General features: G+C 41.3%; 1 protein-coding gene across 1 annotated transcript in view; it reads right to left on the reverse strand.

The window, feature by feature from the left end:
* Positions 1-6,139: 6,139 nt before the first annotated feature.
* THEMIS (thymocyte selection associated) overlaps positions 6,140-15,916 on the reverse strand; it is an 88,436-nt gene continuing 78,659 nt past the window's right edge. The window contains 2 exon segments of the mRNA XM_040552920.1: positions 6,140-8,281; positions 13,244-13,400. Of these exon segments, the coding sequence (XP_040408854.1) occupies positions 8,272-8,281; positions 13,244-13,400 (167 nt within the window). The 3' untranslated portion in view covers positions 6,140-8,271.

The following is a 15,916-nucleotide window of genomic DNA, read 5'->3' on the forward strand; positions in this document are numbered from 1 at the left end:
CTTCACCGGAAGAGCAGGCATGGTTGGAGATCCCTTTCCTTGGTGGAGGGCACAGGATGGTGGCACAGCCTCCGCCAGCTGCGTCCTTTCAGGTTACAGCTTGAGCTACATTATAGTTCAAAATAACACAAGCCTTAGAATCATGTCAAAATAACGGAAAGCAGCTTTGCTTTGCCACCATTTAGGTCTGCCCTGACTCTTTTGGTGGTACCTAGCATCTTGGTTACTAAATGTGTCCCATTGGCCTCTCAATACACCCTGACTTGGGGCGAGAAATGCATGTAGCACCCTCTCTTTGACTTCCTGACACAGGCTCAGCAATCAGAAGTTTTCCATGGATATCAGGAAAGAGAAAAGCTCATCCTTTAGCTGAGACACAAGCTCTACGCTGGGGAGAGAGGAGGATGCTGCAGGTGGAGCCACAGCACACTGTATCTCAGAGCTTGCAAGCAGCTCTGGGATGGGGAAGCAGCCCCTGGGGCTCCTGCTGCAGCGTGTCCCCATGCTGCAGGAGCTGCGCAAGGCAGCCTCGAAGCAACACTAAAACTGCAGCATTTCCATACCAAATGGGCAGCCACCCTGCTCCCTCTGGGCACAAGCCTGAGTTTCTCTTTGCACCTGCGCTCCAGGTCCAGAACACCTGAGAAATATCAGCAGCTTGTGGTGCTTCTCAGGAGTCTCCACACCCCAGTGGCGGTCCTGGATTATTTGCTGGATACCAGGTCAATGAGAAGGAAAATATTTGTGTCTTTCTAGGCCACTTTCCCAGTTTGATCAGTCCTTTCTCCCCAAACTTGCATGATGTTTGTACTGTAAATTAAGAAATAATCATCAAGATATTGAGTGGTTAAACACTGTTCTGTCCTTTAATGTCCCAGGACAAAGGTTTCAATTATTCATTGTCATTTTATGGATAAACTCTTAATGTACCATCATTAGCTAACAATTTTCAAAGGAAATAAGTTAATGAGGTCTAAGAAAATGCAGGAGTTTTTACCTTAATTACCTGGTTCATAGATCAGAGTAATTAGATTTCAACAGACTTTAGGTATAATCTAAAAGTAATTACTGCAGCTGCCAGCTGTTAAAATGCTAGGTTAATTGTGCTCCAGAAAAGTTTGAAAACAATTTTCAACCTTTTCTATGGTGAACTTAGATTTAACCTCAGGTGAGTGTTAAGAAAACAAAAATAGCCATTAATACAAATAGGGCAAACAAACTCACGAACTTACAAACTTGCTAACTGCTGCACTTGAGGGGATATTTGTAAAACACATGTTTAAAAAGCTAATATTTTCTTACCTAAATTCATGACAACATTGGGAAATATTTTAGTTTTTTGAAAAAGAACCAACTTAATGAAACATCAGGCATTTATGTATTTCAAACACTTTGTGCCTACCGGACAGGTAAAGTCTTTAGGAATTGGACAGCAATTGAACTCTGGAGATTGAAGCACACATGAAAGTTTAGACAAAGCACAGGGTAGTGGATTCCTACAAGTAAAGCAGATCCAGATAGCCTGAAACAGAACAGATGCACCCTAGTAAGAAAACATACAGGTGTCAGAAAGTAGGGAGAGAGAAAATGAATAAGAGAAGGCAATACAGATGTGGTAGGATATCTCTGGAAGACGACAGGAGAGGACTGGAAGAGTCCGCTCACTCGTTAAGGCTGGCAAAGGCTGACAGGTTTTGCCAAAATAATAATAATTAAAACAAACAAACAAAAAAAAAAACAACAGGGGTTTGCCCACCAAGGCAGACTGGCAAATCTTAGGTGTTCTTGCTCAGCATTAGTCTGGCATTTTCAGCCCTGTTCTCATGATTTTCACATATGTAATCTCTTTGCTGAGGGCTGCTCGGCATTAAGCAGGGCCAGTCTCTGTTCCAGAGAGGTGCTGATAGAAAAAACTGCAAACACATCTGGCTGCAGCTCCAGAAAGCCAGGAAGTTCAACTTCTTTACACACTTGCAAATAAAGAGCCTCGGGGGATTGAAACAAAAAACGTTTGGGAGGCAGGGAGGGAAAGGCTAGAAATGGATATGTGCTAAAGAAAGAACTTAGGAGAAAAAAAAGTCCACCAGGAAAGAGTCTTGTCATCCTGAAAGCCCAGTCGATGGTGCTGAACCCTGCTGCCCTCCCACAGCTGCACAGAACTGGTGGAGAACTTTCCTCTCGAGTCTGCTTTGCTCACTTGCACTATCCAGGCTCACATTAGGCAGATCAGTTCTGTATTTCCCAGGTATGTGACATTTCCACTGCCTTTCTTACAGGGCTGACCGCATGTCTGAGGAAAGGTCAGAGGTGAGGCTGTTGCCCTTGCCTAGGCAGTTGCAATTGGGAATACAGCTGGTGCAATTAACCCAGCCACAGAACAGACCTGTGCATTAAGAAATAGCGTCCCAAATTGTCATATAATGGACATATATAAGAGATGACCTCTTCAGCGTTCTCCCTTTTTTGTTTCATAAAGGGAAAGGCTCTTCTCCTTATTTAGCATAGCTACTTCTGTTTTCACAGAGCTGTGAGCAGGCGCCAGCAGGCACTTCTTCAGCTTTCTTAGTCATTAGGACATAGAGCTTACAGGGCTCACGTGCAAAGAAGTCATTAGCAAAAATGTAGAAAATGTAGAAAATGTAGAAAAACATTTTTTTCTTTCAAGCAGGATTCTTGATTTTGCCTTTCCCTGTGATCCCTAATCTGTGCAGAGTGATTTGGGCTCTCTTCCTTTCCAGCCTATGCTTGCTAATGCATAATTAAGTGCTTTTTGCTAGTGGGAAAAATCACTCTCCTCTGCGTCTGTTAGGTGTGGAGGGAGAGCAAAAATGTTCTTGCCCAGAGCAGCCTTTAACCTGGCGGCTACTGGGCTCTGCTGGGAAGCAGAGGAGGTCGATTTGGACCCTGCCAGACAGAAAACAGAGCTGAACCTAGTATAAATACTCTGACTGCTGGTGCACAACATAAAGACCTGCATTTCCCCAAAGCAAACTGTTCAGTTACTTTTTCAGACCAGGACGTGTTGACTCCTCCCCTCGCAAAGGTATTGCCAGCTGTGGACCTCCAGTTCCTGCTGCCAAAGGGGGTGAAATTGAAGACGATACACTATTTTTTACAACATTTCTCTCACCCTATCCCCACTGGCTCCAGGAACAACATGTTGCCTGTTTTAGATCTCATGTTGAGCTTTCATATATGAAGTGCAAAGAGCAGGTACCTGTCAAAGGTCTGAAATCTACTTCAATTTAATTTACAAAGAAAAATCCTGGCTTGATACCACCTCTCCCACTGCCATTTCATTTTTGCAGTAATGCTGGCCGTCAGAGCACTTGCTGGGCTTTGTTCTATTTTAGTCTGCAGTGCTTAGATCCCATATCCACAAAGGCATTTTGGCTCCTCACACCCAACAGGATGTTTTCAATATGATTTCACTGTGTGAATATGCTTGTAGATTGGAACCTGGACTCATGAATCTTCTCTTCTGTACTACAGAGGAGATGAAATGGGCCATGAGGTGTTTGGAGAATGACTCGCACTGTGTGCGAGGGAAGGGCTGGTGAGGATGCCTGGGAGAGTCTAGGGGCTGCAGAGCTGCCCCACTGCACCAGCAAAAGGATGCTCCAGCTGGGAAGCACAGGCAGCCACCCAGAATGGGGTGCAGAGGGCAAGGAGAGGAGGTAGAACCATCTCAAAATTAGTCATAAGGTATTTATACCTACTTACAATGACTGAATTTCTGTAATATGTTCACCTAGAAAAAGTAAAACTTTTTATTTTATTTTATTTTATTTTATTTTGTTTTGTTTTGTTTTGTTTTATTTTATTTTGTGATTCATTCCTAGCCAAACTCTTCAGGTTGAAACTGCAAAGAAAGCAAAACTTTGATGTCTCCTCCTTCCATCTGCAAACCATTTGTGACTGTGGAGGAGTTGCGTAAGCTATTTGTGCGAATGTTTGCAGGAAAAGACTGCATCAGGTATGTCTGGACAGATAATCAGATAAACAGAATCACAGAATCACAGAATGGTCATATACACCAGTCTTGGTGACTGGAGGAAAGCTTCATTTCAGAAAGAAACTCTGCTTCTACCTCTCCTTCTGTGCAACTTTAGGTCCCCAAGTAGTAACAGACCTAAGGCCTATCTGGTGCGGTAGCAATGGATTTGGAGCAGAGCAGACGCAGAAAGAAATTGCGAGCCATCCTCCATCCTGCACAGCCTCCAGCAGCTGCCAGCCAGTGTGAGCATCAGCCCCTCCTGCTTCCTCAGCCTGAGCTGCAAAGGGTGTCCTAGGGCATACAGAAACCCGAGAGAAGCAACCACCTGCCACTAATAGGTGAAGTAGAAGCTAGAAAACACTTTTCTCTTCTGGAACTACTAGTTTTAATATGGCATCAAGGAGCTGTAAATTAGCATAGTACAGGGGCACCAAGGTGAAAAATGTTAGGAAAACACTTGAGTAGACTTAGGAGAGGTAGGAAAAGTACCAGATATGTTAAGTGAAGAGATAGCAACAATATACAGCGGCTTATTGGGAAGAGTGTCGTAGATAAGCATTTGTTTGACACATTGTATTTAAACAAAAGGGGTTTTGGCATTTAAAGAAGAATGCTGAGGGAAGATTCTTCTTATCTTACCAGACACAAAGGCTGGATATATAAAAAGTGTGCATGTTGATCATCCAAACAGAAAATACCATCTCACTAAGGGCTTATGAACACATGGAGTGCTGCAGAAGCAGCTGTTCCTGAGCAGGCCTTTAGTGAGAGCACAGTGGAAATACTCCTTAGCATTAAAAGAGATAAGCCCTTAAGCTAACAGGTCTGTGCAGAAGCTTATGCCAATCTTTTGCAAAGCAAATGTCTTATTATTTAAATACACTTGTGTTCTCTTCAGGCATAGTCTGTGTTCAACTGAAAATGGCTTTCCCCTCTTCAGCACAGTCTTCCTGAGCAGCAATGTCTGGGAATGATAACCAGGTCCCTCAAGGATCACGGTGACATTACAGCTTTGTCAAACACGTATTAGCAAACAGCATGAAATCACTGCGGTCATCTGTACAGCGTAAGGGAGTCTCAACACTTACCAAATCTTAAACATTGAACACAAGCCTTCTACTACAGTCTTGCCTCATGCCTCCTCCCTCCCCTGCATTTTGCCCAGCAAGACAGTCCTCTACCCACAGCACAGCACCACAGCCTCTCTTCCACGCCAGTAAGTTCATGCAAATGCCAGTGCCCCTCTGTGTCATGGGAACTGAACAGCCAGGCCCGTTCTCTTTCCTGTGATAAGATATGAAGTTGACTGATGTGCCTGAGGAAGAGATACTGGAGACATCTCTGCTACTAATATATTTACAAGGTTCATAAAATCTGCCGCCTTTACTCACATGAACAAAACTCATTGAGCTCAACAAGGTTGAATGCGCAAGACAGGATTGTTGCACATGACAGGGGTGGCAGGTTGAGACTCCTTATGTGACAGAATCTATGCAAAGAAGAGAAATCATTTCTTTGGAAGCATTTTAAAAGAAAGAAGCTGCAAAAAAAAAAGGGCTGATATGTCTTAGTTGTGGGATTCTTTTTGTTGGTTTGGTTTGGTTGGTTGTTCGTTTGTTTTCACAGACTAGGTCCCAAATGCTTTTACAGAATGTTTGAAAGGTGTTGGGTTTGTCAGTAAAGTAGCTGCATCTCCCCTTATTCATACTCATCCCAGCACCTAGGAAAACTAATGAGAGCCTTTTTTTTTTTTTTTTTTTTTTTTTTTCTAGGCTCTCTCAGCCTTTTCTTGTATGTCAGATGATCCAAGACCCTGATCATCTTCACGGTCCTTTGCTGGACTCCCTCCTGTGTGCCCATGTCTCTCTTGTGCTGGGAAGCTCAGAAGTGGACCCAGCACTCCAGGTGTCTCACCAGTGCTCAGCAGAGGGGAAGGATCACCTTCTTCGACCTGCTGGTGACACAATGCTTAGTACAGCCCAGGAGGCTGTTGGCTTTTCTCTCTTCATTTCTAGCTACAAAACTCAGGCTTCTGGTATTTCAGGGAAAGAAAATTGTGATGGTAATATATCTTTCAGAAATCCAATAGAAGACAACATCACATTCAGGAGAGAAAGAAAGAAAAAGACAACCAGTAAAATACACAATAAATTCTTTTTATTCACATACCAGACCATGTTTGCTGGTATATAAAAAACAAACAAACAAACAAATAACAACAACAACAAAAAACTGGCTGTTTTGAGCTGCTACAACAAGAAATATGGATTCTTGTGCAAAATTCTTAAAAAGTATTTCAAAAACCCACAACTGATATGTCAGCCAGTTACAAGATCTGTACAAAAATGCAAGCCCCCGTAATAGCAAGTGATATTCAAAATGCTGCATGCTACATATGCATAGAATCAAAGCACTCTGAGATATTCTTAATACTTAAATTGAAACAGATTTTAATGAGCATGAGCATTTATCTTGAATAAATCAATGTAAGACAATATTGAGAAATCCTAAATTAATTTGCATTAGTGAAAATTAATCATTCAGTAGAATTTTAATAGGAAATCTGAAGATACTGTACTGTCTGCTTGAAAATACTTCTTTAAGGCATATTAAGGCATTTTTTTGTGAGCATTTGCTTTTTAACTTATCAGTAGGATGAAAAATATGGTATGTCTAGGCTTTCTAAACATGTTCCCAATCTCCACCCTAAAACCATCTGGGAAGTTTGACTGTTCTGTGCAGCTGTCTGGCATTTCTGGATACGCCACTCTGATCAAGCTGCTGTGAGTCTGGAAACTCTTGGCACATCAACTATGTATTTACACATCAGTTCTCAGTAATTTTTTCCCTTGAGAGTTAAAGCGTTGCCAGAGGTGTATGTGTTTGCCCCAGATCTAACACATCTAGATACACAGCACTCACTATGCATGTGCTGCCCTGTTCTTATTTTATATGCCATAGGTGGTGGTCATCAGACTCAGTCTACAGGCACTTACACTTCTGTTCTCTGCCAGAACATGAGGATTAGGTCCAATACCACCGGAAAATGTTAATACTGTACCCATGCAGCTTCTGTGTGATTGCACAGAGGGATCTCAGACAGGAATACGGCAGCTCTAATGCCAGCACTGGTTATGTGCTCTCCGCCATGTGCACGGAGATGCTCATCCGTGTAAGCAGAAGCCCTCACTGCTGCTGCTCAGCACTCGCAGGGAAGGGAAGGGGCACACAGGAAGCTCCCTCCTTATGGGCCAAGGAGGTTTTGTATCCCAGATATCATGTAAGCGTTTGGTTTTTGTTTTTCATTTTCAGAAGTATAAACTGAAATAAAATGCTTTCCTGAAAGGAAAGCCTCTTCTTCCAGGTGCTTCTGTGGGAATGCAAGGTACCAGAAGGAACAGGAGAAGCTCTTCAGCGTTGCTTTTCCCTGACCTCTCAAAGGGCAGAGTCTTCCTTTTTCTTGGTTAGGAGCAGCGGCATGGACACTACTCCTTCAGTGCCAGCTTCTGTTCTTCCTTCCTGGCTGGATTTTCAGCAAATTGCTGAACATAGTAGCAAAATCTACAGATCTAGTGTGATTCTAGAGAACTCAGGCTGTGCAAGGTGCCATAGAGATGGCAGTATTGCCTAATTTAGGGACTACTAGTCCTGCTGAGTAGCACTTCCCCCCGGGAGGACTGGCATTGCTTTCCAGGGTGAATTGCTTGTGTTACAACAGTACTACTTGTGCAATAAAGGATTGTTCATCATCTGAAAGAGTGGAAGAATCTGGCTATTTGTAGTTTTGAGCCTTAACATGCAGCATATGTGACCGCCTAAAGAAATGTAAGTTCACCTTCGACAACCCTTCATTCCCTTTTCTACCTCTAAAAAAAAAAAAAAAAAAGGAAACAACAACTGTGCAGCCGTTTTAGTAAGGGATTTTCCTTTTGCATATGCCCTACAGTGGTTCAGAAAATCAACTGGTATTTCAGGTGCAATAAGAATGAAGGATTGGACTTGGCATCATTACCAGAATTCATGAATAAATATGTACAAAAAGAACTTTGTCCCTTCAAAGGGTCATGAGACATTATCTGGTTTGACTTCTTATTTAGGATGAGTAAGCAGTTTAGTTTCTCAAGGGGTTATTATAGTTAAATTACAACCTCATATGCTCTTCATGAGACAAGGACGCTTTCATGAGCAGCTTTTTCTTACAGTCATAGTTGATTTTATTATGTGAAGGATACAGCTTCCTATTTGTCTCCAGATAATTTCAGAATTATTTTGCTTCAGATGTCTCTGAAAAACAAAACAAAATGACAGGGTGAAACAGGAAACCTTTACATTTGGGTTTAAAAATTACACAGGGAGTGCAGGTGAATGAGCATTTGAGTCAAATTAATGGCTGTGAGCTAGGGTTCATCTGTGCCATAAAATGGTTTGTCAGTGCAATTATACCAGTAATCCCAAGACTACAGCAAAAATAAAGCTAATATATGACTTTGACACAGCTATGCCAGCAACTTAGCCTGTGTGTGCGAAACTCAAACCAGTAAATTTTTCTTTTACTAGCATAGCTTATGCAATTTAGGGAAATATTTGACCTATATGGGTAAAAGAGCTCATTTAGTCAATACAAGCTGTGACTCCAGCAAAGAGTCTTTTCAGTGTGTCTCCAATGTGACTATAGCCATGAAGCCCATGTGGTGTTGCTGGTCTAAGAGACATGGGAGTAGAGAGACCACCATCTTGGTGAGGGCTCCAGAGGCTGTGCTCTGGGCTGGGGTAACAGAGCCACAGGTCTGGAGGGAAGTTAATTAATAACTTCATCACAGAATCATAGAAACAAAGAATCACAGAATGGTTTGGGTTGGAAGGGACCTTAAAGACCATCTAATTGCAACCCCCTGCCATGGGCAGGGACACCTCCCACCAGACCAGGCTGCCCAAAGCCCCATCCAGCCTGACCTTGAGCACCTCCAGGGATGGGGCATCCACAGCTTCTCTGGGCAACTTGTGCCAGGGCCTCACCACCTTGCTGTTAATATTTAACACCCATTGTTAACATTTAACAACAATATGCCAATGGGCTAAGGCTTCATCAGTGGGCTCCATTCCCAGCTCTCCCACACCACAAAAATGCACGTTTTAATCTGTCCTCCGGAGGAATAGCAAGGTCAGTGTGTGTTAGGTAAACATCTAGATAATCATGGTAGGCGGGTAGTCTCCCCTGCCCTTAGGGTCTTTAAACCGACAACTGCTTTGAGATGGGCTTCTTGAAGTCCTGCTGTCTTTGAATTGCAGCTCTCAGAGCAGCACCCTGTTTGTTCCCTGTCAACTCCTTCTTGCTTCTGCAATCAGCATTGATTGTGCCATGGATAATAATCCTTGGTTCACACATTAAGAAAAACTGAAAATGCCAAGCAGTAGAGAAATTACCAAACAACAAAAACTGTCAAAGTAGGTGATGCTCCTAAATCTGCATTGAAAATCGCTTAAGAGTGGGAGTATTTTCAAAAGTGTTGAGAACATACTACTCCAGTTATGGATTTGTCATCCTAATTTCAATGTCCCCAATGCTGCAAAGTTTGCCTCAGCCACTAAGCTAAGAGCAAGGGATGCTAGGAAAGAAACAGCTATCTTGGAGGACCACTGGTGTGAAAAGTCCAAATAAATGTCTTAGAAAATCAGTGCCAAAGGATTAATGAAGATGCAGTGGGTCACAAAGGTTGGTTTTCATTTCTAGTACTGACTCTAACCTTCTCCCATACAGGAACCTTCATCTCATCATAACCAATGCAAAAAAAAAAATTCCACCTCAATCTGTTTCGTACAATTGATTAGAAATAAAATAAGTCCAAATTTAAAATAATAATAAAAAAACTTTGTTCAAACAAAGCCACCTAAATGTTCAGCTTGTGGCAGAAGGAAAACACAGCTGTGTAGATTTTTCATTCCCTTCTGCATTTCTATCTCTTTTCTACTTTTTGTCTCCCATTTAAAATGCACCCAGGCTTAGTCAACTGAGACCATTCCTTTTGCAGCACTCGTGTGATGTTCAAGTCCAGAAAGCAACATCCCGAAATAGCCCGACACCAGTGCATGCTTTCAGCTCTCCAGGTGGCTGGACTGTGTTGTTTCTGTCCTTTCCCAGCCACGAGACTACATGCAACTATCAGCACTGGAGGCAGAGGCTGCATTCACTGTTTTTTGCTATTCTTTTACATCACTCCATGCCTCCATCTCATTTTGTTTCCAAGAACATGGGATAAAACATTATAGCAGCATCAGCGCTATTCCAGCTCAGTTCAATGAACCTTCTCTCTCTCTTTTTCTCACACCCAACAAAAACAGCTATTAACGTCTTTAATGCCTTCTGAAAGACTGCCAAACCAAGGAGTTTCCTTATTAAAACCAAACCAAACAAACGAAGAAAAAACCCATGGCAGTAAAAGGAAAAAACTTGTCGTGTCCTTAAAAATAAAGCGACACATTTAAAATTCTTTTTGGGGTTTTCCTACTTTCTCTTGTATCTTTAATGAAATGACAAAATATGTTAATGGTGGCTGTTGCTATAGCAAGCTAAGGCATCTGTACTCAAGTCTCTTGCTTAATTGCTTATTGCTCTGGAGTGATGAGGTCATGTTAACATCATTGACCCTCTGGGCACATTTATTCTATCAAAATTAACATAGCAATGACCCAAGGCAAATCCCTGTTCTTTCTTTCTCCCTCTTAGGTTGAGGACTAGCTCTAACTCGTACCACTCTGGCATGCTTTGGCCCTGACTGTGGAAAGATTTTTTCTGGCGTTGATGAAACACTGCAAATAAAAAAAAATGATTTTTCTCACAGAATTATTGGCTGTTGAGGATTGCTTCTGAATTTCATTAAAACCCTTTTTTGTTTGTTTGTTTTTCCTAATAACTGTATGCTATAGTAATTTGGATCACTAGATTTCATGTTGATACCTCATATATCCAAATACATTTTTAAAAGATATTAATAAGTAGCATAAATGTCCTGAGAGAGAATGGGACCATGGGTGGGAAATGGCTTACTGCTCAGTTCTTGAAGTGAACAAATGTGCTCGAATGTTAGGCCTTTGGCAGAGATACAAAATACTACTAAGTTTTTTGTATTATTTGTCTGTAAGTAAGTCCCAAAATAGTCTTTTTAATTACACCCTACAAACAGCTGTGTAGCACACAGATCAAAAGCTGATTTTTAAGCTCCAATAATCATTTTACCTGGCTAGAAGTTTTATAGGTCTTTTGCCCACACTAAATGTTAATTTCATATGCCTACGTTAAATCCATATTTCTTAAAATGCTCACAAATGCAGGTGAGGAAGCCATAATGGAAGATTTCTGATGGTCAGGGGGAGACCAGCAGGCTGGAGGAGCTATGTGCTTCTTGGCTAGCTAATGATTTCAGAAGGCAGATAGTTCTGTCATCCGCTGAGGATGACAATTTAAGGGACTGCTTCGTAATCTAAGACAGAAAGTGATCTCCCCGTAGGCGGCAAAGGTCCTTTCTTTCATGTTTTGCTAGAGCCCTCAAACAAAGCAACTAATAAAGTGAAGCCTCATCTCTCTTGATAGTGAGTTTAAAGGGCAGGTGGATAAAGACTTAAAGGAGCTGATTTAACAGGAGTAAGTAGAATAATTACAGGCTGATTTTATAGGCTGGCATTGCTTCTTGAAACTGTACTTTTGCTTTCATGCAAAAGTCCTGAAATTCTATAGTCAATAGAACTATTTTAGACAAAAATTTTCATTCTCTCTTTCTCTGCACTACAGACAAAGCTCACATGCTCAGTGGTATGTGGACTGAGGAAGTATATGAAGCACCCTACTTTGTTTCATTTTTCAGTCTTTCCTGTAACTTTTCAACTTCTGTGGCAGTGAGCAGGAGAAGAATTGGCCACACAGCTAAGGTAATTGCCCTGGAAGGCATGGAAGTTATTAGGCAAATCACAAGAAGCTGCAACGTACCTCTGCCAGTGCTGGAGGAGGGGGCAGACATCTCCTGCTCACCCTCCCTCCTACTGATGCATGCAGAGCCTGGGAGAACCTCCACTGCCTCAAGTCCTCATTTAAAGCCACTCTTTGTGCTGAGTTTAGAGGGCAATTTTTGTGGGGGAGGGCAGGGGAACCAGTGGGATAACTGAGAGAGTGAAAAAGTAAGAGACCTTGTTTGGGGAATACTGGATGGGGAAATTGAGGGCTTCTATTTGCTTTTGTCATATTTCAAGATAATTCTACTTGGTTATATATGTTTTCTGTCATGTTCTGGGGGTTTTGAACTTTCCATAAAATAATAAAATAAATAAATAAATAAAATAAATAAATAAATAAAATCTTATTTCAGATTCAGTATACTGCCCAACTCAAATGCAATAGAAATGTTGCATGCCATTTTAAAATAAAAAGGAAGTATATTTTGAAATAAAACAAAAATAAAAGATAATGTTTTTCTAAATCATTAAAACAAATTTCAAACTTTTTTGGGGTTTTAGGCATTTCTCTTAATAAGAGAATTTATTCTCTTATTTTTATTCTCTTATTCTCTCAATTCAGCTAAATCAACAAAAGTTCATAGAGGGTTCAGCTATGAGCCAAAAGAGTTGGAACTATGCTGTTTCACTCAGATCTAGAAAAAAAAAAATAATTGGGTTTGGCTGGAAATGATTCTGGAAATTTTTTAGAAGACAAAGTCCTGTTCACTAGCACTTTAAGTCTTCTGCAAACTGACAGAGCAGAAACACAAGAATTTAGTGGAAACAAATAATTTCCTGAAAGTTTTTCAAGAGACAGACCTTAATTGTGGACTACAAGGTGTCCAGTTCTATACAGAAGAGGATGATTGTATTTAGAGTATCAGTATTTGCTACACCAAACTGATACAAATCAGAAAAAAATAGACAAGCTTTCAGACACAAAGCTTTTCTCAGGGTTTTCATGTATTTTGTAACTAACTGTTGGTCTAATTAAGGTTTTGTCTCCACCTGCAAACCTGATCTTGACTGTGCACTTATATCACCAGAACAACCATAGCTCCAACTTTGACAAAACCGCAGGTCACCAATATTTGTGTCTACCTCTGCCCTTACCATGTTGTTTACAGAACATATGTGGCAATGTTGGTGGCTCCCATGGAAAACGTTTCCTCATTGTGAAGGATGATGGTTACTGGTAAGTCTGAAAATCACTCTGAATGCTTTTGTTTGCATCCATATGTGATCATAGGGGACACTCACCTTCGATCTTCAGAGAGTACGTCCTTATTTCTAGTGGTGGTGTCTTGAAATACTTTTCTTATGTTTTCAATTACATTGTCATCCACATACTCATAGTTGTGCGCTTCTTCCTGTTCCTTTTCACCCTCCCACTTTCCAAGTGGGTTATTTGTTAGACCTGAGTAATCAACAAATAAATAACTGTAAGGAAATGGAAGATTCTGCCCTTGCCCAGAAAAATGTACAATTCACACATGCAACCGCAAAGGTCAAAAACAAAGGTAGCAGTGTTCACTTTTTGCATTTTCACAGACCTAAAGTGACTTGCTCAGATTCCCAAACAACATTTGTACCAGATCAAGAATGAAACCCAGATGAGCATTTTATAAAATGGTCTTCACTCTTCTAAGAATTCCTCTTTCAGATTTTGCAAAATATTTGTGCTTGAAAAATCCGTGGACAAAGCAGATAATCTGTTGTCCTCTCCCTGATAGCTATCTGTCCACAGACAATTCTAAGGTTTAATAAAATGCTTAAAAAGCGTGGCCACTGACAGTGTAAAAGCAAACTCTTACCATATAAAGAGATGAGCAGTCCACCTACCTCATGCAGCACCTACCAACCCTAATGCAGATTTGCTCCTGTGCTTGTGTGTTTCTTTGCCTGAAGAGAAGAATCTGTAGCTAGGAAACTGTGATGTTATTCTGAGATTTCCTCGAACTAAAATCCCTAATTTCTTCTTATTCAGAAGGAAAAATAACAAACAGAGATGAAGGCTTGGAAGTGGTGTGAGGCTGAAGTGAAAAGATTTGAAGTACATTTCTTTGTGTCTACCGAGACCAACCTACAGCAATACTGAGGACAAACCTTTCAAAAAGTGGTGGCCTTTGCCCACTAGGGGAGAGACCCTCACACGAGGCCTGTTTGCAGCTCCAGCTCCTGAGTGTGCTCCGCTCTGATTCATGGCATCGCAGCAGCTTGATGCTATCATTCACGTGTGATTGGCAGTCTGCTGCCAAAAGGCCCCGTAGTCTCCTGCCTTGCCCGTGTGCTCTTATTGCACCCCTGAAACTTAAGGTAGTGGCATGAGACACATGGGACTGTTGATCACACAGAGCAGGACCTTACAAGGATCAGTCATTGAGTGCCCCGTGTCCCCTCTCTGGACCCACCATGTCTCTTGGCACATGCTGCGGTGGGGAAGAGATGGGTGGCTGCAGGACAAGAGCAGACCGCACTTTGGGTTTTTCCACATTTAATTGAACTGGGAGGACACTCTTTCAAAAGAAAGAAGTTTCTTGTGAAATGGAAAACAGTGTGAAAGACTGCTTCTGGAACAGCTGTTCCTGTCTGATTAATTTGCTACAACATAACCTGAAACAACCTGCAAATGTGTCAAGCCCTCATGGCCTATCTGACCTCTCAGCAAGGCCATGTTTATCAAACATATCCTTCTTTATGGCACTGAGTTTCTCAAACAAGAATTCTCCCAAGCTTGTTCTTGGGACTATGGTGCTCCCCTTCACCAAGAAAATACCTGTATATTCATTCTCTCAGCAATCTCCAGACTCCACTTGTGTTTGTCCTAAAACTCTCCATGGCTGAGGTGTCTCTCCCTGAAAAACTGGGCAGGACTCATCTCTTTCTGAAGTTGTGATTCACCCCTTTTTAGAAATTTGAAGGCTAGAAATAACCATTAAGTTCATCAAGTACACCGGGACACAATTTACCATGGACCAGTTTACCCACAAGTACCCCTGTTACCTTTCAGGAATGAGTAAATTAGCAATGTATTTCCAGATCTTGATATCAAAAGGGGGGAGGAAAAAAAAAAAAAAAAAAAAAGAAAAACCACACCACCCTGTGATGCAAATTTAATGAAGATCTCACTCAAACATGTGGCCACTCTCTTATAAATAAACATTTCCAGGTTTGCCGTTCATTTGCAGGTTGGCTGTGTTTGATATCAGTAAAAGTAAACTAATGAATAAAACAGGCACCGAAGGAATAAGCTAATCCTTGTGATTCAGCAAGGGAAATATTTTTTGTGCACTTAGACTTGCTAATATGGATACAAAGTACAGGTTGCACACGGATGGCATAGCTAGACTTTCTTCTTTCCCAAACATACACAATCAAAATGATATGCTTCTAAGCAAGACAGCTCAAGGAGAAAGGAAATTAATGTCATCAGGCCAGACTAAATCACAGCTGTCCCCAATCCCAAATCAGTGTAGGATGCCTTCTGAAATGTATATATTTACACTTCAATAAAGCATTAAGCAATGAATGGGACAAGCTGAATGATCCCAACGGGATTCTGAATAGTGAAATCAATGCAATTTGCTTCCCTGCTTGAAAAAAATCTATTAGCCTCAACACTGAATTACTGAATCAGATATGCCATCTTAGCCTGCTAAGAAAACAAGGTTTATGTCATCATGCTGTCTATCCATCCGTCAATCTCTTCAGTACTTTTAATTTATTTATTTATTTATTTATTTTCCAATTTCAGTCAAATTTGAAAAGGGGGCAGAAGTCACAACGTGGTTATAACAAAGAGAGTTGAATTAGTTCCTCTATTGAAAGAAAGGCATGCAGAACACATCTGTTACACACTCCACTTGGCAGCAGACAGCAGGATAAATCAGCATGTTCGTATTGGTTGGCCACTCAACACACACATAGCTCCAG

This window comes from Cygnus olor, chromosome 3 (assembly GCF_009769625.2).
Source record: "Cygnus olor isolate bCygOlo1 chromosome 3, bCygOlo1.pri.v2, whole genome shotgun sequence".
Classification (NCBI taxonomy): domain Eukaryota; kingdom Metazoa; phylum Chordata; class Aves; order Anseriformes; family Anatidae; genus Cygnus; species Cygnus olor.